Below are 19,905 nucleotides of genomic sequence, written 5' to 3'. Positions count from 1 at the left end.
CCAAAGACAGGGATAGTCCTTCCACAAGAGGGTGGGGTTCTTGTACAAAACAACTGAGAAAAAAGCAAACTACTGTGAATGAGTCCAAAGTACTCCACATTTATAGATCCCAAAATTGGTTATGAAGAGATTGGCCTGGCTTAAACTAGAAAATAGGTCAGTGTGACTCATGTCAATATTTACTGCATTTCTGGCAACTTGTAGAAGGGAAAAATCTTGCGCCTTCCATAATATTTTGGAGATTATCCTATTCCAGTGACAAAATTCTCCCTGTGTCCTTGGTCTTGATGCTGGTTAACTGCAGAGGCAGCCCAGTAAATTCACTACATCTTAGAGTTAAGTTGCTAAGTAACAACCCAAAGATCACCACACAGTCTCTTCAAATACAGTGGCCAGCAGAAAGCCAGCATCTTCACAAAGAGCCAGCAGTTTCTTCTGAGATGGAGGTATCAGATTTGGTGTGTAGCAGAGGGCAGTCAGGTAAAGCAGCAGTCCTGCGGGGAGGTGGCTCTGTGTGACAGGGGACAGCTTTAGAGCTTCTCCTGCAGAGGAGTCCCCTATGTTTGTGCTGAAGGGTGCTGATGTCTTGGTTCTTAATGATGTCCTTGAATGAAATATTTTTGTTGGTTGGATTGTACTGTTTTGATATGGACATAGATCAGCCGATAATGAGCTGTGGAAACCTTGCTGAAACAAGCTCTCAGCTAAAGACAGACTAGGAACTGCTGGACTGGAGTATGACTCTTTCCCCCTGAGGCTTTCTATTCTACCATGCTGATTTCCTCCTAGAAATCCTGTAGCATTCACAGGATAGCTTAATGGGAGGGTTTGCAGGAAGCCTTTTATCTGCATAACTGGAAATCCTTGGCTATGGGCAAGCTGTTGGATGGACTGGCTGATTTCTAGCCTAAACCCAGGGTTTTTCAGCACTATTAAAACATGGTGGCAATGCTTATTGAGAATAAGCATTTATGTGCTTATTTAAGTAAGCATCCCCCCTGCACATCTTTCCATGATGTTGTTTTCCCTAAGGAGCAGCTCTGCAAGTGCCCCAGTATCACAAGTTTGAGCCTCAGGAGGGCTGAGTCAACCCTGCTTCCAGTACTGAGAGAGTTCAAATGCCTGGCTCGCTAGGTGATTTCCTCAGTGAGAATATTTCTGTGCTTTCACTGAAGAGACTTAAGTTCACTCTGCATGTCGTAGATGACTCCACCCCACAGCAGGAAAGAAGTCATATTGGAGAGGATGAGAATCCATGGCTATATGGCTTGCAGCACGCTTTCAGCTGAACAGTGCTATGTATTGCAGTGCTCCATCTGTTCCTGTATCAGCCAAGTTATCTTTAGATCTGAACATGTCAGTGTATGGTGGTGGAATGAACCTCTTCGGTTTGCACTCCAGCATTCTTGTAGTAGTTAGAATTGTTACTGCAGAAAACTTTGTCCAGGATAAAAATGACTTTTTCTCCTGCTTAGGTTTTTATTCAGGTTTTTACACAGGCGGAACTCCCACAGCCTTTATATATATATTTATATATATATTTAAAAGCTGCATGTATTTGAGAGCAGTGTTCCAAATGGCCACCTGTTTCAATAGCAGTGCTGCAGCATTGGAGAGGATTACTGCAGAATGCTAAAGTATCTTCCCCCAAGTGAGAGCTTTGTCTGGTTTGATTGAAAACCGAATTAGACCTTGAGGATCTGACCTGCTGACATCTTGTCAAATATACATTTAAAGCGTGCAGCAATAGTGTACGTGCGCAAGAGTGCCAGCACCTCAATATAGAACCTAGATTGGAATACAAGTGCGTGCGTGTCGTGTTGCTATTTGAATATGTAAATAAATGGGGCTATATATAGCTCTATGCTATGTACATGTTGAGTGAAGGTGGCAGATACGGCAGCTGAATAGCTTTGCTGTTTCTGAATGCTGGTAGAGGCTCCCTGCTTGCTCCCTCCATCTCTCCTGCTTGCTCCTACCCCTATCTGCCTTTCTGCTATCACAATTTTCAGGCCTCTGGAGAAGATCGTGTGTGGGGACAGGAGCTGTTAATATTCTGAGTCTGTGCTGAGTTGCTAGGCTACAGAGAAAAATGAACATTCAAGGAAAAAGGATGGTGAAAGGGAGAGGATCTGCTGAGCTGTTTGGAGACCCAGAAAGGCCCTCTAGTCAAATGAAAGGGATCGTTTTGGGGAAGGAGTCAGCGCACGCACGTGGGATGAAATGTGGGCAGTCCCTGCTGGCCTGGCACTAGCAGACTCAGGACAGCTCCAGACAGAAAAAGGGCAGAGGAAGAAGTAAAAGGATCCTCCAGTCCCTGTTCCCTTCTACATCACTGCATGCAGGGCATGTGCAGCTGGCTGCCAGGGTGCAATAGGTGACCGGGCTGGAGTATACACTTTTATTCAAGGTTGGACGAGGCCCTAGGCAACTTGATTCAGTGGGTGGCAGGGATTTGGAGCTGAGTAGGCTTTCATGTCCCTTCCAACCTAAGCTGTTCTATGATTCTATGGTTCTGTGATGCATCCCTCACCCCTTCTTTGTAGGGTGCTTCACATGAGGCTCTAGTGAAGAGGGAAGCAAACCCAAAGCATGTTCACATCTTGCAGGTTGGACTTCATCTCCCTCTCACTGCAGCAACCTACCACCAGAAGATCTCCTTTAACCTCAGTGTGAGTGCAGGGGAAGGCAACTCATGGCTTTTATCTCCCTGATAAAACCTTTGCATTCCTAGGTCATGGATACACAAAGTACTGACCCTTTTATCCATCAAGAGTTTTCAACTGAGGTTTAAGCAGACTTGAGGGTTTGTAACACATCATCTGCAGTCTGATCCTGGTTTTCCTGGAGCCCAATCTGGTTCCTAAGCACTGACCCTCTTCAGCTGTTCCCCTCTGTAAATGAGTGTCAGGTATGTAGCTGTAGAGGCTGTGAACCATCAGACCTACGAGGTGTCTTGTCTTCCTCTCTTCTGGAAGGCTGGCTTTGCTCTGTGCTCCCATTCCTGTCTGCAAGATTTGTTCCCTCTCAATATTGCTGGCTGTATCAGAACCCTCAGAAAAATTAAACAGTGCCTTCGGGTATTTTTATTATCTGGATACTTTATTTACCGAGCTCACATGGGCTCCCTGCCAATAACTTTCAGCCAGCTCTGCAAATAGAGCTCCTTGGCTCCAGGACTGTTGGTCCTGGTACTGCAGAGAGCACTCACTCAGCATGGACAAGGACTGCAGCTTGTTCTCCGCCATCCAGTTGGCCGTGAAGTCAAAGTCTGCTTGCTTGTGGACCTCCACAGCCTGCTGAAATCTGTTCTTTAACTCCTGCGTCCTGTAATAAACTTGACTTATTCAGCAGGATTGGGAGTGTTTCATACAGCTGTATTTTGAATGCTATTGTCAGCTGCACTGCACCTGTCCATCAGGTTCATTCTCCCCCAGCCAAGACCTGAACAAATAAAGTGGCATAATGATGGCATAGGCCAAAATGTGTGTAGTGCTGCTGGTGGCACTCTGCTTCCCTTGGCTTTACCCTGGCTCAGCCAAAAGCAGACTAACCCAGGACTACTGGGGCTCTCTATTTCCTGTACCATTTCCACACCATCTTACCTGCTTACTCCTGGTCATCCTTTACAAGATCAAATGCTTGGGCTTTTTAAAGGAAACTAACACCATTTTCTAACCTGTTGATCAAGCTACTCTGTGCCAAATTAACATTGAGTTGGAACAGATGCACAGGGGTGTTATTTTAGAGTACCTAATACCAGTGGGTTTCTAAGCCCCTTAAAGGATTTTGAAGTCTCCTTTTCTCCTTCCCATTCCTCTAGCCTCACTTCATACAGTCTCTGGCAATCAGTGTCTATGTGAAGGGCTGCAGGACCTCTCCTGTCTGGAGTAGCGTGTGATTAGATTGGTGTCCAGTAAAACCATTGGCAAGATGGTGAAAAGAATGTTTCATTTAAAAAAAAAAAATAGTTCTGGGAATATTCTAGTGAAATCACATTTTTCTGTTACCATGTTGCCGCTGATAGAAGCCTATAAAGTGTTGACCACTTGAAGTGAGCGTTTCTCAGCAGGCAAGATGTAAGAAAGTCACTACAAAATTCTCTGAAGGTATGTGCAGAGGCCTTTGAAAGGGTTTAGGGAGCATCACTGGTCTTCCAGAGTCACTTTTCACTTGGCATAATCCAGTTTTCTTCCCCCAGCCTTTTGAGGGCTTTAGAAACTGATATCTTCACTAGTCACTGCTTAAACATCTCACTCAAATTTAATTTAGCTTAATAGGCTAGTTGTTGCATGTTTAATTAAATACAAATGATTATTAAAAACATATTTTTGAGCTTTAATGGCTGTATATTAGATACGCCCATATGTGTATGCAGCGGGGCACTGGAAACAGATGCTGTAAGGCAGAAAGGGTAGTGCCTGATAAGCACAAAAAGATGGGCTGGGGAAAGCTGGGTGGGAGATGGAAGAAGGGATGGGGTACAGGCACCAGCACAATTCCATGGTTTGTGGGTGTGCTGAAGGTAAATATGTAGCATATCACAATAGTGCAGACAAACAGCAGCTTGCTGCCCTCCCTACAGTATCCTAAGCTAGTTACCTCTCTAATGTGCCTCTTCCCTGCAAGGAATTGCTCAGGTAGGGACTTGTCTGAGCTCCCTTCTGGTTTAAGTGAGCATCTTACCTGCTTTTAGCTCCCCCATGTACTACAAGGAGTCCTTACCAGCTTCCAGACCATCTATCAATGTAATTTTGGTTGTGCAAGCAATATCCTTTTGATTTTCTGCCTGAAAATTAGTCAAACTCATGCATCAGATACTGAACTTTGAAGGTGTGACCTTGCTTCTCTGGCATTAGTTAGCCATCTGGACAAAGCACGCCCTTCTGCGCTGGCTTGGCGTGGGAAGGCATAGGCACCAAGCATGAATCTGACCACCTCTCGTTCGGTGACTCCTCACTGTGAAAGAGGACAACTTCTCAATTTATGATGAGGTTTGGAGTGAAAGCTGGCTGGTGACTCGGAAATGGGGAGGCCAAACCATCCTGCTTTTGGGAGTAGAACAGGCTCTGAGTTTTGCCCAGCCACTAGCTCATGTGGAACTGAGCACAGAGACCAGACCAGCCGAAATAATATGAAATAGCTCAGAGATTCTGGGGCTTAAGAATAGAAACTGCCTGGCAATGATTTTAAGGTCTTGCCCAAGGAAGATGGCATGCTGCAGGTGGTGACTTTGGGGTTGCTGCCTGAACAACTGAATGAGGTTGCTGTTTGTTTTTAGTTTTTTTTTTTTTTTTTTTGGTTGTTGTTCTCCCAGCAGGTGCTATGCTGTAGTCTTCTGACTTTCTCCTTTCAACCTCTGCATCCAGCTCGAATGGGGCTGTTAAACAGACAACATACAGTGCTATTCTGTGCTCAGATGGGGCTTTGGTACACAGGCTGTGAAGTCTGAAAGCCTTGTCATGGGTAGGCCAACCCCCTTTAGGCAAAGGACCCAGCTAGGTATGTCCTGTCTGACATCTGTGGGACCAGCACCAGTCCAGGTGCTGCAGAGATGGGGCATGGCAGGAGAGAAATAGGGCAACAAGATAACACTTCACTTTCACACCCCTAGTTGTGGAGGATACAGCTGATATGTCCCAGTTTCTGGACATGCATTCAGCAATTAAACACATGCAAATTACTACAAAAGTAGATCAGATCAGTGAGGAGAAACATCTCCATGCAAAGTTCTTCTGAGGTCCTAAAGAAAATGAGTTCAAGAGCACAAAGACCTGCTGTGCAGGAGGGCACAGCGTATCATATTTCTGTCCCCTTGCATTGTGGACAGGTTGTGGGTGCAAGGTGGTTTTCCTGCTCCCCAGGTCAGGTGGACAATTGGGTATTTGAAATTAAGGGATGTGGAAGGAGATTCTGGTTTTCTCACCTGCTAAGCTGAAGCATAAGGAGAAGGTCAGTATCTAAAATAGTTGTCGCTTTATGTATAACAGTTGTCAAGCAGAACTTCAGACTTGTAAATCAGGCACTGGCTTGCACCAGGAGATAAATTAAAAGCAGAATAAAAGCAGAATGTTGGCAGAATACTCTCCCTATGAAAAGCACAGTAAGTACAAGAGCTGCTGCCTCCTGCCCTAGGCAAAGGTGAGGATCTAAAGCAGACTTTGTGCTGTCTTGGAGCTGGAAAGATTGCTATCGTGTGTTTGTCAGATTAACTGGTGCTTGTTAAGGTCTAGAACCCATTGATTTGTCTTATCTACGTGGAAATGGACAATCCATTAGGAGGGCAAAGTAGCTTTCTAAAACAAGCTTGCTAAGTAAGGACTGTGGACATCTTGCTCTGTCCTTCCCGTATTGTCCTGTACGTTTTACACAGCTCTGATTCCTTGCAACTGATTGCAGGCACATTGTTTAAGGCTCCCCTTAAAAATAATTCTTATTTCCCCTAACACCTCCTTAAAATGAAACATACTCGAGGACTGCTTTGTCCTTTAATTTCTCTCCCAAGAATGACGGGAACAGGAGCTGGTGTTTAATCATCAAAGAAGTCGAAGCCAACAAACTGTTCATTAGTCTCTGGCAGTGGCAGCTTGGTTTTTACTAAGTCAGATGTTTCATTTTTCTCCCTCTTTCTGGAGCATCTTGGCTTTCCTAATGTTCTTTTATGATCTTGGACAAGGAGACCATATGTCATTTTCTTATATGGGGTAGGACTTTTATTTGGTCACTTCTCCAAAAGGAGGTGATTTATCAAAGTCAGGGGTGGAGGGGAAATGGGGGACAAAGTGAAGCGGCATGGCTAGTGCCAGAGGTAAGCTGTAAAGCCTCCTTTATCCCCCTCATTGCCTAAGGTACCTTACGAGTGCTTGGTGTGGAATGCTAGCAGCCTGCAGTAGTCACCTTCACTTTTAAAACTCCCCCCAGAAAGGTACCAGCTGTTTGTCGTACACAAAGATGGACTAGGCACAGGAGACATTCATATTGCTGGAAATACTGTGTTCTGAGCAAAGATTTGGTCCTTTCTCACATAGTATTTCACACCATTTCTAGATCTCTGAGTCCACTGTAGCCTGTAACAAGGATGCAGACTTCTGCTTCTGGTAATATTTAGTACTGGGGGCTGTAGAGGTCACAGGACAGAAAACCAATCTGCCCTAACCTGCCAGTGACCCACATCTCCCAGCAGCTGTGCTGAGGGTTCATGAAGCAGCCTGCTCAGGAGGGATGCTTTAGGTGACTTTCTGTTGGAAGCTGGAGCTCCTGCCATGCAGCAGGAGCATCTGCATCCTTGGGTGGTTCTCCTTTCCTGCTAGTCCCTCCCCTTTTACGACTCGGAGGACTGTGTTTTCCACATTATGCCTACACCTTTCACAGTACTGCTAAGTACCTGACCTCATGCTTTTTCCATAGGCTCTGTGGAAAGTTTTTTCCATTACCTTGCCCTCAATCTGTTCTTATATAGCAACCCGCTGCTGAAAGTCAGATACTCTCATTGTACAGCTGTTTTGTTTTTAACCTGTGCAAAAATTATTTCCCCTTTGCTGCCTCCCACTTCTGTCAGAACCTTCATACTATTTTTGAATATTTACTTATTTGTATACTGCTCAGTAACCCTCAACTATCGAAAAGTGTGAGACTCTGTAAGCTTAAGTAGCACAGGGTTATGATTACTTACTGACTTAATACAGCCACTACAGGGAATCAGATAAGAATAAGTCTGGTCTGTACCTATTTTTAAGTGATGTAAATACAGTGGAGAGCTAAACTGTAGAATTTACTACCTACCACAAGGCTGCAGGTACCAAAGGCTGAGATATTCTGAGATGAGATAAACTCTCAGAAGAGAAACCGAGCATCTCCAATTAAGAATGTATCAGCTCTGGCTAAGGAGATCATTAAGCCTGAAACAGCTGCAGAATAAAGTATCGCAATACAAAGACCCCATTTTTTCTTATATTTTTTCCCTTCTGTTCTCTTGACTGGTGCTGGAGACAGGACACTAATGTGTGATGACTTTTGGTCCGACACAGTACCACTGTCTCCAAAACGAGCACAAGCACACTTGTAAGAGTATCACTTTGGGCATAATGTGTGCCCTGTACGCTGATGTATCACTGCGTTTATTGTCTTTGGGGTTCTACAGGAAACGTCTTCCTCCATCCACACCTCTCTTGTGCCAACATTTCAGCTGATTATTGTTGAGTCCTCTTGCATCTTTTTTGTTTTGGGGTCTCTGCTGGGTTTCAGAAAATACTGTAGTTATCAGTCTCTTCCTCTTGCCTAGAGATGTATGCCAACAGCCCTGTCCTCAGTAGCTGGTAGGATGCACTGTTACTTTAGCATGTGAGGCCCCCAGGTAAGCTCCCCGTTGTTCTCTGGGGCTTTTCCTAGCCTCTGAGAGAGCTGTCCTCTCTCCTCATGGGGAAGCAGCTCTGGAGTGTGAGTGCCTGCTGCTCCACATGTTGCTCTCACCTCTGCTTTGTGGATGCATCATGCAGCGAGGAGGAGAGAGGGAGCAAAGCCTCTGCAAAACCTGAGATGGAGGAGGTGCAGGGAGGGGAAGCTGGGGCTCACAGCTCTCTGCTGCTGGGCAGAACAGGGTGAGTGGAGGCATGTGAAGGGGTGTCCCATGGGGATGGTCACGCTGAGCAGATTTCTAGCAGGCTCAGGTGCTATCTCAGCTTTGTGAGGGGCTGAATGGGAGCTGCAGTGCTGAGCACAGCCCTGCATGCAGCTGGGCCATGAGGCGTGCCTTGCAAGGCAGCATGGAAGTCTTGTAAATAAATAGAATGGAAATGGTGCATCGCTGGCTGCCTGTCCCACAGAGGAGAGCTGGGTACCAAGTGGGGTTAGAGGCTCCAGAAACTCAGGTGCTCTGCTCATACTGCAATGCAGGTCCAAAGTCACTGGGAGGGGTAACCAGAGAGAATATTTTCCTTAGCAGGGTCTTGACCAAAGTGAGAATGTTGGTGTCCCTGAGAGATGGACTGTGCTTCTGAAGCAAGAGCTTAGCAATCCTTTAAAAAGCAAAGTAACACAATTTCTTGGCCAGAAACCTGTCACTGTTTTTGCTCTTTTCAATATAATACAGAAGGTGACAGATATAGCTTTTGTATCCAGACTACACCACAGATTCGCTCCATGACCTTTCAGATACGCATGTGGGTCTGGATTTCTGAATCATAGTTAGATACCCGAAAGCTGGCATACCCATACTGTGGGATTATTTGAGCTTGTTTTCAGAGGTGCTAACTCAAACCTGGCTTTGAGTAAAGTCAGTGGGAGAAGACGGGCAGGCAGGATGCCTCTCTGCTCAGCCCAGATGTTAGTGCATGAGCATGGTCCTTGCCAGCCCCTGGCACAGAGCTGGCAATGCAGAGCAGAAATGCCCCTCATGCATGGTCAGGAGGATTCCTTTGGCACTTTAAGTATCTGCTTAGGAAGAAACAATGTGTCTCTGGCCCCAGCAGTTCATTTGCATGCATTTGCAGAAAGCTTTTTATTTAAGGACTTGTGAAAAGTTACTGGCTTCTGTAAGGCTGCTATCAGCAAGACTTGTGAGCGCTGCTTACCCTGCCCACTTCCTAATCTACATCTTGTTAGCTGTCTTACCCAAAAAAAAATCTTGGCTCCTAGCCTATTTAAGACCTGTTGTGAGAAGATTTTTTCATTGATGTGTACAAGACCCCTTCCTGTACTACTCATTTATCTGAGAGGAAACGATTGTACTTTTAGCACAGTGCTACAACACAGTCTGTGGCTTTGTGGAAAAGCTGATTTGGGGCCTCTGGGTCTCCCCAGGATGTGCAGTTACTGTGTAGCATCTAGAATTCTTTCTGCAAAGCTGCAGCTGTAGGCTACAAAGCAGCTCTCCCTGCCCTTTGGAAAAGTGTTGACTCAGCAGAACTTTTAAGCTTCAGCTTTGTGCTGTGGAACAGGAAAGGAAGAGGAGACATGTATGGCATTTTGGTCGCTGGGGATGGTGAAGGAACTGCCCTTTACCCAGTGGATCATGCTCTACTGGTGACAGATTTCCTCCACATATGTCCCTCTCTGAGAATTGCACTGAACTCCCAACTTAGCTCATACGCCAGGGCAAGTGCTAATAGTTTGTCATGGTTGGCCGGGGTTGACTCTGAATCCTTGGCCTAGAGGTGAGATTTTCCATGTGCCTTTGGGAATGTCCTGAATTTCTGCTCAGAATGAAAGTGGACTTTACCAAGCGTATTGTTTCCACTTTTGCAGAACAAATCATAGTCCCTCCAGCTGGTGGAGGTGCAGATGCAAGCATTTGGGTGCCAACAAATGTGGAGACCCACCAAAGGTCTCAGCAGTGGCAGGAGGGACTGGACTGCTTTATGTCTCTGCCCTGAGGCCAGGCTGTGACACTAGCATGTTTCTCTCCTAGGACTACACCATCACCATGTACTTCCAGCAGAGCTGGCGGGACAAACGCCTGGCATACAATGACCTTCCTCTCAACCTAACCCTGGACAACCGGGTGGCTGACCAGTTGTGGCTGCCTGACACCTATTTCCTGAATGACAAGAAGTCCTTTCTGCATGGAGTGACCGTGAAGAATCGCATGATCCGGCTCCATCCTGATGGGACTGTCCTATATGGCCTGAGGTAAGTTGGAGGGGAATCCTTGTTGGTTGTGGCTATGAAAGGTGCCTCAAAATTTCCTCAATTTTGAAAGAGGTTCTGGTATTTTCTTCATGCACACTGTGACTACACAGATTCTGAAGTGTTGTGCAGGTTTAAGCACCTGCTCTTTCTCCAAGCTAGACGTGGTTGTTTCCTTCAGGTCTCTGAAGTTCCCTGTAGTGCTGTAGACAAATATTGGAGATGGGAATAGTTGGTTCTGTGTGTTTCAGGTCACTGTCATTCGTGTTGCATAACACTTCCATTTGAAACACTCATTTTCAGTTCCTTATAATTTTCTGCAAGTTTGGCCTATGGAGATGAGACTTCATTACTCTGGTATCTAATGCTGAATACCTGTAGCACTTGAGTAAAATCACTTTAGTTATTTTTGAGTATGAGATCGTAGACGTTTTTTTACCATTTAAAGGAAAAAAAAGTCTCTTTACCAGAGCAATTTTGATAACTGAGCTTTGAAAGTTGGTATCTAGTAGGGGAATGGTCCTCAGCGAGGAGGCTTTTTATGGTGTCTGGAGTAAATTTACTGGCAAGTACAAAGGCTTTTTGAAAGTGTGTTTGTGTGTAGGGGAGGTGACAGAGTTTGGCCTTGCTGTGTTATTTGGACCTGTAGAGGTACCAGGGCAGGTAGGAACATCAAGCGGGAGGAAGAAGGGGGCTAAAAGGGAAGTTTACAGCTGTAGATAAGTGTGCTCTTTTGGATGTTGTAGGTAAAATCTGAGCAATGATTTCCCCAATCCTGTATTTGTCTGCTTTGAGCTGTTTTCCTAGTGTGTTTTCTTTGTTTTTGTTGTTGTTGTTTTTTTCCTCCTTTTTGACTACCAAAATTCACAGCTGGCTTTCAGACCTGCCTCCACATTCACAAATGATTGTGATAGCAGCTCTGGGCTTACGTCCCAGTGCAGCAAAGGGGGAGGAAAGACCTTTCTCTTTCAAAGAGGGTACACCCACCATTCCCATTTACAGTATCAGCTCCTCTGCTGCTTCGTGTTTTGTGGCAAGGACTGACTTTCTATGATGATTTCTTCCTTTTTAAGTAGCAGGGCTGTTTGGGGGAGGGTGGGGCTGGATGTAGGCACACCAAAGTAGGAGGCTGCACAGGACATCATCCTGCTAGGACAGCAAGGTGGCTGTGCCCAGTGTTTCCCTATGGCAGAGCTCTGGGGAGCTGTAAGAAGCAGTGAATGCTTGTGCTAAGGGACAGGCAGGGGTATGCTCCAGCCTGTCGTGAAGGAGGGGGCACAGAGTGCCGTGAGGCTCAGGCTGCTGAGCCAGCCCACCTGAGCACGGAGCTGCCTCCCCCAGGCTGGTGGGCACCCTTAGCGTGTACCTGCGCAGCGCGTGGCGCAGAAATACTCGTGTATTTTTATCAGCTGCCATTTAGTCAGCTCCGACAATGAGCAGTGTGGATCCAGCTGCCAAGCAGTGGAAGTCCACGGAGGGTTTGCAGGGCCAGGCTGCTGTCTGAGCACCTCCTGCACCGTCCCTGCCCTTGCCCTCCTGTGGGGCCCTGCAGTGCGGGTGGGGGAGCTCGGCTCCCTCCCAGACAGGGCCTGGGTGAGATGAGGAAAATTGCATCCAGGCCAAAAGAAAGAAAATGACAGCTGTTTGCCCCTGTTATTTCCAGGGCCATAGTAAGAGCCGCCTGTGTTGTTTTAACTTTTGGCTGGTTTTCCTGGAAGCTGCTCTCTTGCCCCTGGAGAAAAAGGCAACTGCAAAAACAAAGCAGTGAGCAATTGCAACTGCTCTTCCCAGGCTGTGCCTCCAGCCAGGGTGGCTGGCTTTCACTGCCCTGAAAGCACTGGGGCACTAGGGAACAAGCCAGGTGCCCTGAATGCTTGAAGTCCCTCTAGATTTACCCATAGTGGTATGGGCAGTGCTTTCCTTAAGGCTTGCTGTCTGGACTGACTCCTGCACCTGTGATTTTGCTGACAGCAAAGTGCTAGGTGCAGTTTTGCAGGTGCAAATAATTGTGGTCGTATTCAAAAATACATAGACATATGCACAGCAGGTGCAAGTAGGTAAGAAAATGGTCTGGATATTCACCTGTGCTCCCTTCATCTTGGTACAAATATACCCATGCTTGCTCTGCAAACAGGAAAGAAAGTGCAGGTCCTTCTCCTGCATTATGAAGCCTTGTCTTCTCTTGCATTTTTGGAAGGATCTTTAAAATGGAGTTGCCTTGATAGAAGAAGGCCAAAGGAGGCATTTTGAGGTTTTTTTTTTTTTCCTTTGTTTACCTGCTTATTTGTTTTTCCTCAGGCAAGATGCCACAGCTCTGTTCCTTCTCCTGCTACCTTCTCACCAGTCGCTTCCCCCTCCTTTGAGCTGATCCTGTAGCAAAGTGACTCAATCGTGCTATTTGTGGCACAACAGTCATTTTTCTTTCCAGCAGCCTCTGATGTCAGAGACCGGGGAGGATGACACCCTGGCAGGCCCCAGCTTTCAGCGAGTGTTCAGGCAGGATCAGGCTCAAACCCCGGATCAGACCACAAGGTCCGAGTTAGCTCACATGGAGTCAATGGGTATTTCGTTTGACTTCAGTGAAGACAAGATCAAGCTTCAGATAACTTGTTTCCACGAGTAAATGAAGCTCTTTATTCTGCCGTTCTGCTCCATTGTGGAAGTTGCGTGTCAGAAAAGCATATGCTTGTTTTTGATAGAATTAACGAATTAGTGGATGAAGGGAGTGCAGCAGATGTAATACAGCTACATCTTAGGAAAAGCGTTCGATACAAAAGCTTACTCCAAAATTAATTCACACTGGGCTGGGATTAAAAGCCGGTTGCCAGATCTCCGACAAAAGGAATGCATAAACAGCCACGGGCTGCGATGGGGAGGCGACGCTGGGCTGCGGGACCAGCGCTGGTGTTTCCCAGCTCCGTCCCTTCCAAGCTAGCAGATGGCCCAAATCCCGGGGTCTGGAGCCCAGATCCAGCCCCGGGGATACTCCAAGCAGCTGAGGATGTGTGGTCTGCTGTGGGAGGATGCAAACCCAGCAGAGCCAGCGGGGTTTTAGGATGTGGAAGGTGGTGAGGTGCGGTTGTGTCCACACTCCTCTGACCCCCAGATACCTTGAAGGGATTAAAGGTACCTGCAAAGTATGGGAGAGGTGGTCTCCTGGAGCACACAGCAAGGAATGTGCTAAAGAAACAAGGAAAGGCTGCAACAGGAAGGGAGGCTTAAAGGAGCTGCCCACAAAGATGAAAAGCAGTCAACTGTTGGTGTAGGGGAGGGAGGTGGATAAGATAGTGAGGAAGAACTGTGTAGAACCAGCTGGATTTAATGTATTTTTCCTCCTAATGGCTTTTTGTCAGAAATTGCATTGGTTTCATCAAATTTTAAACAAAAAAAAATTAGGGAGAATTTTTTCATTTAAGAAAAAAAAAATGTTTCAAAGTGTTGATGTTTCACTCCTAATTTTATGCAGGGAATTTTTCACTTATGTCAATAATTCCCTCTCTATTTCATGCCGCTTGCACTACCACTGCTGGAATTTGAGAGTTATAGGGAGAAACATCGAAGCCTTTCTCTGAACCCCCAGAGACTGTGTAGCCTACCTCTGCCATAATATTCAATAAGCTTTACATTAGCACACATATAAGCTATACATTATGGTCTGATATCTGTATTTCCTTTTCTAGACTATGCAGTTTCCATTTGGTAGTGAAGCAAGTTAACACTCATCAAATGTTGATGTCGTCAGTATTTTCCTATGTTTCCAGAGACCTAAAAATAGAAAGAGCTGTAACAATGCTGAAATCCTCATATGGTAATTTGAAATCGCATTTGAAACCGGCTTAAAAACACCCTTCGGGGAAATCTCAAAGCTATTTGATTTCGTTCCAATTAAGGACCAAACTGAATTCCAGCAGAACAGGTGCCTCGAGGAGCTCAGCATCCCTGCGCTCACGGGGGAGCGGAGGGCTGGGGCACGGGGCAGCAGGCGCGGAGCTGAGTGGACAGCGAGTGAGATGCAGCGCCTGGCTGGCAAGGAGCCCAGGCGATGTGAGCTGAGCAACTGAAAAACTGCAGAGGAATTTGATGACGGAGACTAAATCCTGTGCAGGGAGAATGAGGGATCTCCTCCTGCGAAGGTGGTGTAGCGGTGGGGGTGTGCGTGTGTTTTGCTTTCTTTTTTTTTTTTTTTTTTAATTCCTGCCCATGATAGTCACCGCAGTGAGGTGTGGTTTGGAGACGAGGCAGTTTGTGTAGATGCAAAGGAGCCAAGGCACAGCAGGGCACTGAGCCCATGGGGAACCCAGACCCCTGCTTTCCCCATCAGTGTAAATGCCTGTTCAGGGCTTGAAGCAAGGCGGAGAGAGCTGTTATAGATCAGACATCTCAACACTTGCAGTTTAAACCCGAGTGAAGCTGGATGTATTTGCTTTGGCAGCACATGGTTTCTGCTTTTCACAGGGTTAAGTTCCCAACAGCCAGCTGCTCCCTGCAGTGTAGCTGCTCCTGGGGGGTGTCAGCCTTTGCACTACAGCAAACTGACCCACTCCTGGGCCAGGCAGCAGCCCGAGCACCACTTGTAGCTCACCTTATGCAGGGCAGAGACCCAGGTGAGCTGAGGCATGTCCAGCATCCCTCCCACCCGCTCACCCACCTGCAGGTTGCTGCGTCGTGCCTCTGGGGCTGCCCTCCCTGCTCAACATGGTTTGGGCTCTGCTGGAGCTCATCTTTATAGCACCCATTTCCAGCCTGTTTCTTGACCAGGACCTAGCTATGTCTGAATTACATTCCCCAAATTCAGGCCTGGGATTATTGGTTCTCCAGTTGGTATAAAGGGTTCTCTCTCTCCTGTCTCGCTCGGAGCCTGCTGTTTGCAGCCATGTCCTTGCTCTCCTTATGGGTGTTCTCTGATTTTTATGGAGTAGGGACCTGGCAGGTTATAACTGAGCAGTATTCTCTACGCTGAGACCCCTGAGCAGCAATTTTCTCCTTCCATCTTGCAGGCCAGAAGAGAAGAAATCTGCAGTTTTTCTCTTTGCTTCCCCCTCCCTCCCCAAGAGAGGTTTCTCTGGAAATGTGCGAGATGATTCAGTCTCTACCCTGCCTCTAGCAGCTCTGCCTGCTCCCTCCGCAGGTTAGGCAAAGGCAACAGAAATCTTTCCTTTGGCAGCCTGGGTGTAAGCAGCCGGGCTCGTGTCCACCCAGCTGGGCTCCAAAGCTAGTGCTGCAGCCTTGCACTGCTCACGCCACTCAGCTCCAGTGCAGAGATCTGGGTGTGGGAGAAAGGTTTGTTCAGTGGGTGAGGGGAAATGAGAGTTCAGTTGGGAACCTGACAAATCCCCATGTGCGTTTTGGCCTTCTAGGGCCAGAATGAGGGACTTAGCTGGAAGCACTAGTCGGGCACAGAAGAGCCTGCGTCTACACTTCAATTCCTATCCCCTGAAAACATGTGCTTTTTCCTCTCCCAGGGTGGAAAACAGGTTGATTTCGATTACTGGTACCTTGAGTACTAGTTTATAAGAGCTTTTTTTCTCCCCGTCTAATTTGAGTGCAGAGCATACTGCTGTTTAGCAAAGGATGCCTATGCAAGCACAGATGCTTTTGGAAACAGAGTGACCTTAGCAGGATTGTGCCAGGACTTAGGGAGTCGGTTTTAGGCCAGCAGACACAAGGGGAAAATATTCCATATCCTTGCCTTGCTCTTGGTTCTAACATGACCTCCAGGAGTCTGCAAAGATCAGACTGTGTTAAAAGAATGGCAAAATCCACCATGGGTTTATAAATCCCTCCAGGCCCTTCAAAGTTTGTGCTTACTGCCAGGCAGAAGGTGACATTTGCCAGCATGATTTTTATGACTGACTCTGAGAATGTACAGAGTAAAAATTCGATTTCATTTTTTCCCACATTCAGCAAAAGAGCAATTTTGCCTCTCCTTCTACTCTCGGTTATCAGAATCCCAGTACAAGTCTAACTTATCCCTTGAGGGGAGTCTGCACATGTCCTGTGAAACTCAAGCTGCTTGTGTGCTTTCTCCTCATTGCTACAAATTGAGCTCTGGGTGTCTGTATCACTGGGGACAGGAGCATCTTCAGCTTCTCAGGTAATCTGAAATCCAAAAGGTTTCAACCAGCAACTTAAACTTCTTTTTTTTTTTAATCTTTAGCTGTGAGGGTGTTTGAATATTTGTGTTAGTCCCTGGATGATGAAACTTACTCTGTACCTGCAAAACAGACAAAACTGTAAGTGTAGGCACATGCTGTTCCAGTACCACTTAACATTGACCCCAGAAACCAGTTTCAGGCACATTTAGTTCACTGATATACACATAGTTATGATGCAAACAGTGAAGTATGTCATTTTGTAAGGATGAGTTTAAGGAGAAAGGGACCCTAGTTGCTTTAGGAACCCCTCAAAGGTGAATGTCTTTGCTTCTCTCCAACCCAGCCCTCCTTAGAGAGGCTGGACCTGCTCCTTTATGAATCAAATAATGTTTTGGGGAGGTCATATTTTGTCCTTTACACTCATAGCTGATGAATTTGGTTCTCTCAACACACTGAAGATGATACAGAGGATGAACTAGTGGCTGAGGGCCTCCAGAGCTGAAGTTTGGTACAGGGAGATCAGACCTGGGGAGCTGAAGGGACAGCTCCTTTGGAGGAGGCAAGCAACAGGGTAGGAGGGAGATGGAGAGGAGACATTCAGCCAGGGTAGGTTTTAATAGGTGGGAGCTCCACACTGCTCTGTCTTTGAACTTATATAATCATTCTAAATAAGACAGAAGAAGCCATTAATAAGTAAACAGTGATGAGGAGGATCGGAAAGGGAATGAAAAGGGTGGTGGTGTTCAGGTCAGAGAGCTCACGGAGGGCTGGTAGTGTGCAGGAGTCTGAGCTCTCCCCTTGGAGCTGCAGCTGTGGTGGGATGGTCCCATGGTGATGCTCACGGAGCAGGCAGCAGGCTGAGGCTGCATTGGTTTTCCATGCCTGCCTCTGCCTTGGTGGTACCAGTGCCAGGTGGGCATTGCCACCTCCTTGTAACAGAAACCTAGCACTTGCCTGGTGGGACTCGGAGTTTTGTGGCTGTCCTTCTTGAAATGATCCCTACCTCCCACGGGGCTGAAGGACTCTCTCCATGGTAAGGTATCTGTGTTGCCTCAGCTTCTGCTTGGATCTGCTAGGTGCTGGCAGAGCAGGGGGATATCCATCAGCACACAGCCTGCCAGAGCTGCTTGACAACTCATGAATGCACGTCCCTTCTTTTTCTTTTTGGAAATGTACAGTGGTTTCTCCCTAGCCCTGTCTCCCCTTGATGGACTGCCTGCCAGCTGTGCAGCAGAGTAGCAGGGAGGGCACTGAGGACTTGGCTGCTTTGAAAGCCTGCAGACCTGAAGAGCAATGATTAGGGCAAGGGCACAAAGACGTCTTTTTTGTGGGGAGGGAAGTGTGAAGGTTGTGATGCGAGGGGGATGACCTGGAGGCCTGCAGAGGGGACAGAAATGGAGGGAGGAGAGGGGCACTGGAGGTGGCGGGTGGTGGTGGCCAGGCTTGGATGCTTCAATGAGAGCATCGTGTGAAGGGCAGGCGAGCCTCTCCCCTCTGATAGGCAGCGTCTCTGTGAATCGCCATCAGAGCAGATGGAATTCACACCACACACATTTTTGGATTTAAAAGGGGAGGGATGGTGGGTAAAGAAGCAAGAGAGGGGGTAGGGAGAGGGAAGATGTGGGCTGGCCAGGAGCCAGCACCTCTTGCCAGTGCCACGGGGAAGGTGGCACCCTTCCCTGGCATCCCCTCCGGCCTCACACTCCCTGCTCTGCTCCGCTTGGGTCACGTCTCCTCTGGGCACTGCACTCTGTCTAGAGCTGTTTACAGGGTGATGGTTTGTTCTGTCTCCTCATCTTCTTTCGCACAGAATGAGTATCCACTCTGCTTTCTGTCTTTTAACCTCTCCTTCTTCTCTGGCTTTCCTTCCCCAGGCTCCTTCACCTCCTGCTTCCCCTGATCCCACCCCTCCGCTCCCTTACCCCGGTGGCCTCCTGTCCTGCACTATCTGCTCTCCTGCCCCTCAGCCCTGCCCCTGCCTCTCCCATCACCACTCGTGCCATCATCACTCTTCTGTCTTCTGGGAATAGTCAAACAGAGCAGTGATGCTGTGGGTCACCCATGAGCAGGGTATAGCAAAGGGCTGTTGGGGTACAGGATGTTTTTCGAGGTCCGATATATAAATAATTAAACATCCTTCATTCCTCTCTGTGATGCCACTTTTCTCATCCCAAGAAGGGTGGTTTGTTAAGGTTTAGGAAGCCCAGAGTCAGAACCCAGCACCTCAGGCCAGCTGCTCCCCACCTAGTTGTGCTGCAGGAGCCAAACACCCAGGTGGTCCCACGGTGCCAGTGCCCATGGCCTTGCTGGCCGCCCCTTGCTGTGGGTGCAACACTGCAGCTGAAATACTCCAGACAAGCAGGTGGCTGCAGTCCAGTGTTTCTCTGCTAGAAAAATAGAAAAAAAAATCTGTGTGCTTACTTGATCCCAGTCCTCACCTGTCCCAGCACTGTTACGTGGGCAGGTCAGCATGAACCTGGGGCCTCAAGCCAGCTGGGGTATCTCTGTTGGATGCTGAGCTGTGCAGTGTGGATGTGCCCACCCTTTAATTTGAAGGAAAGAGAAATTTTTATCTGATTTTTAAGGACTGATGCCCTCTTAATCTCATTTTTCTCCTTTCTGTCCTATCTGTCCTGAAGTTCTCTCCTTTTTGAATCAACAGGGATAAATCCTGCTCTGATGTAAATCTCTGCTGATGTAAATTGGTGTGATCTTGCAAAAATCATTGGAGTGGCTCTGGATTTATGTTGGCTGTTAGTGTGAGCGGGATTTGGCGCATGGAGTGTGGTAGCCATAGCTCACTGTGTCGTGCTCTGCATTTCCAACCAGCACTGCAGGTGACGAACAAATCCTGCCGAGAGGCACGAGGGTCCCTCTCCATCCAGAACAGGCTTCCCCTGGATGTCCTTAGCGCAGCCACGTTCGCCAGCCAGGCTGCGACTCGGGGATGGACACCGCGGAAAGGTTTTAGCCTGCAGGGTCCCACAAATGGGGTGGAAAATTTTCATTTAATCCGTTTTTGCATCGCACACTTTAGGGAAAATGGGAGAGCGCGTTTGTCGCCGCTGTTTCCCAGGGGTGCGGTATAATGCATACAGTACAGCCGTGTGCGGCACAGGGGATGACTCACACCCGGCCGTGACTCCCTGGTCTCTGCGCCCGGCCGGGATGGACCATGCACCTGCCA

At 47.5% G+C, this 19,905-nt stretch overlaps 1 protein-coding gene across 3 annotated transcripts in view; it reads left to right on the top strand.

Annotated features, from left to right (window-relative positions):
- The window catches only part of LOC101802647 (gamma-aminobutyric acid receptor subunit beta-4), a 73,311-nt gene that overhangs the window by 31,027 nt on the left and 22,379 nt on the right, over window positions 1-19,905 (top strand). For all 3 annotated transcript variants that reach the window (XM_027465158.2, XM_027465157.3, XM_027465159.3), the window contains one exon: window positions 10,406-10,626. In XM_027465158.2, the coding sequence (XP_027320959.1) occupies window positions 10,406-10,626 (221 nt within the window). The remainder of the gene's footprint in view (window positions 1-10,405; window positions 10,627-19,905) is intronic.

The sequence above is a fragment of the Anas platyrhynchos genome, chromosome 10 (assembly GCF_047663525.1).
Source record: "Anas platyrhynchos isolate ZD024472 breed Pekin duck chromosome 10, IASCAAS_PekinDuck_T2T, whole genome shotgun sequence".
NCBI classification, from domain to species: Eukaryota; Metazoa; Chordata; class Aves; order Anseriformes; family Anatidae; genus Anas; species Anas platyrhynchos.
Note: the sequence above shows the minus strand (reverse complement) of the source record. Positions and strands in the feature narration are given on the sequence as shown.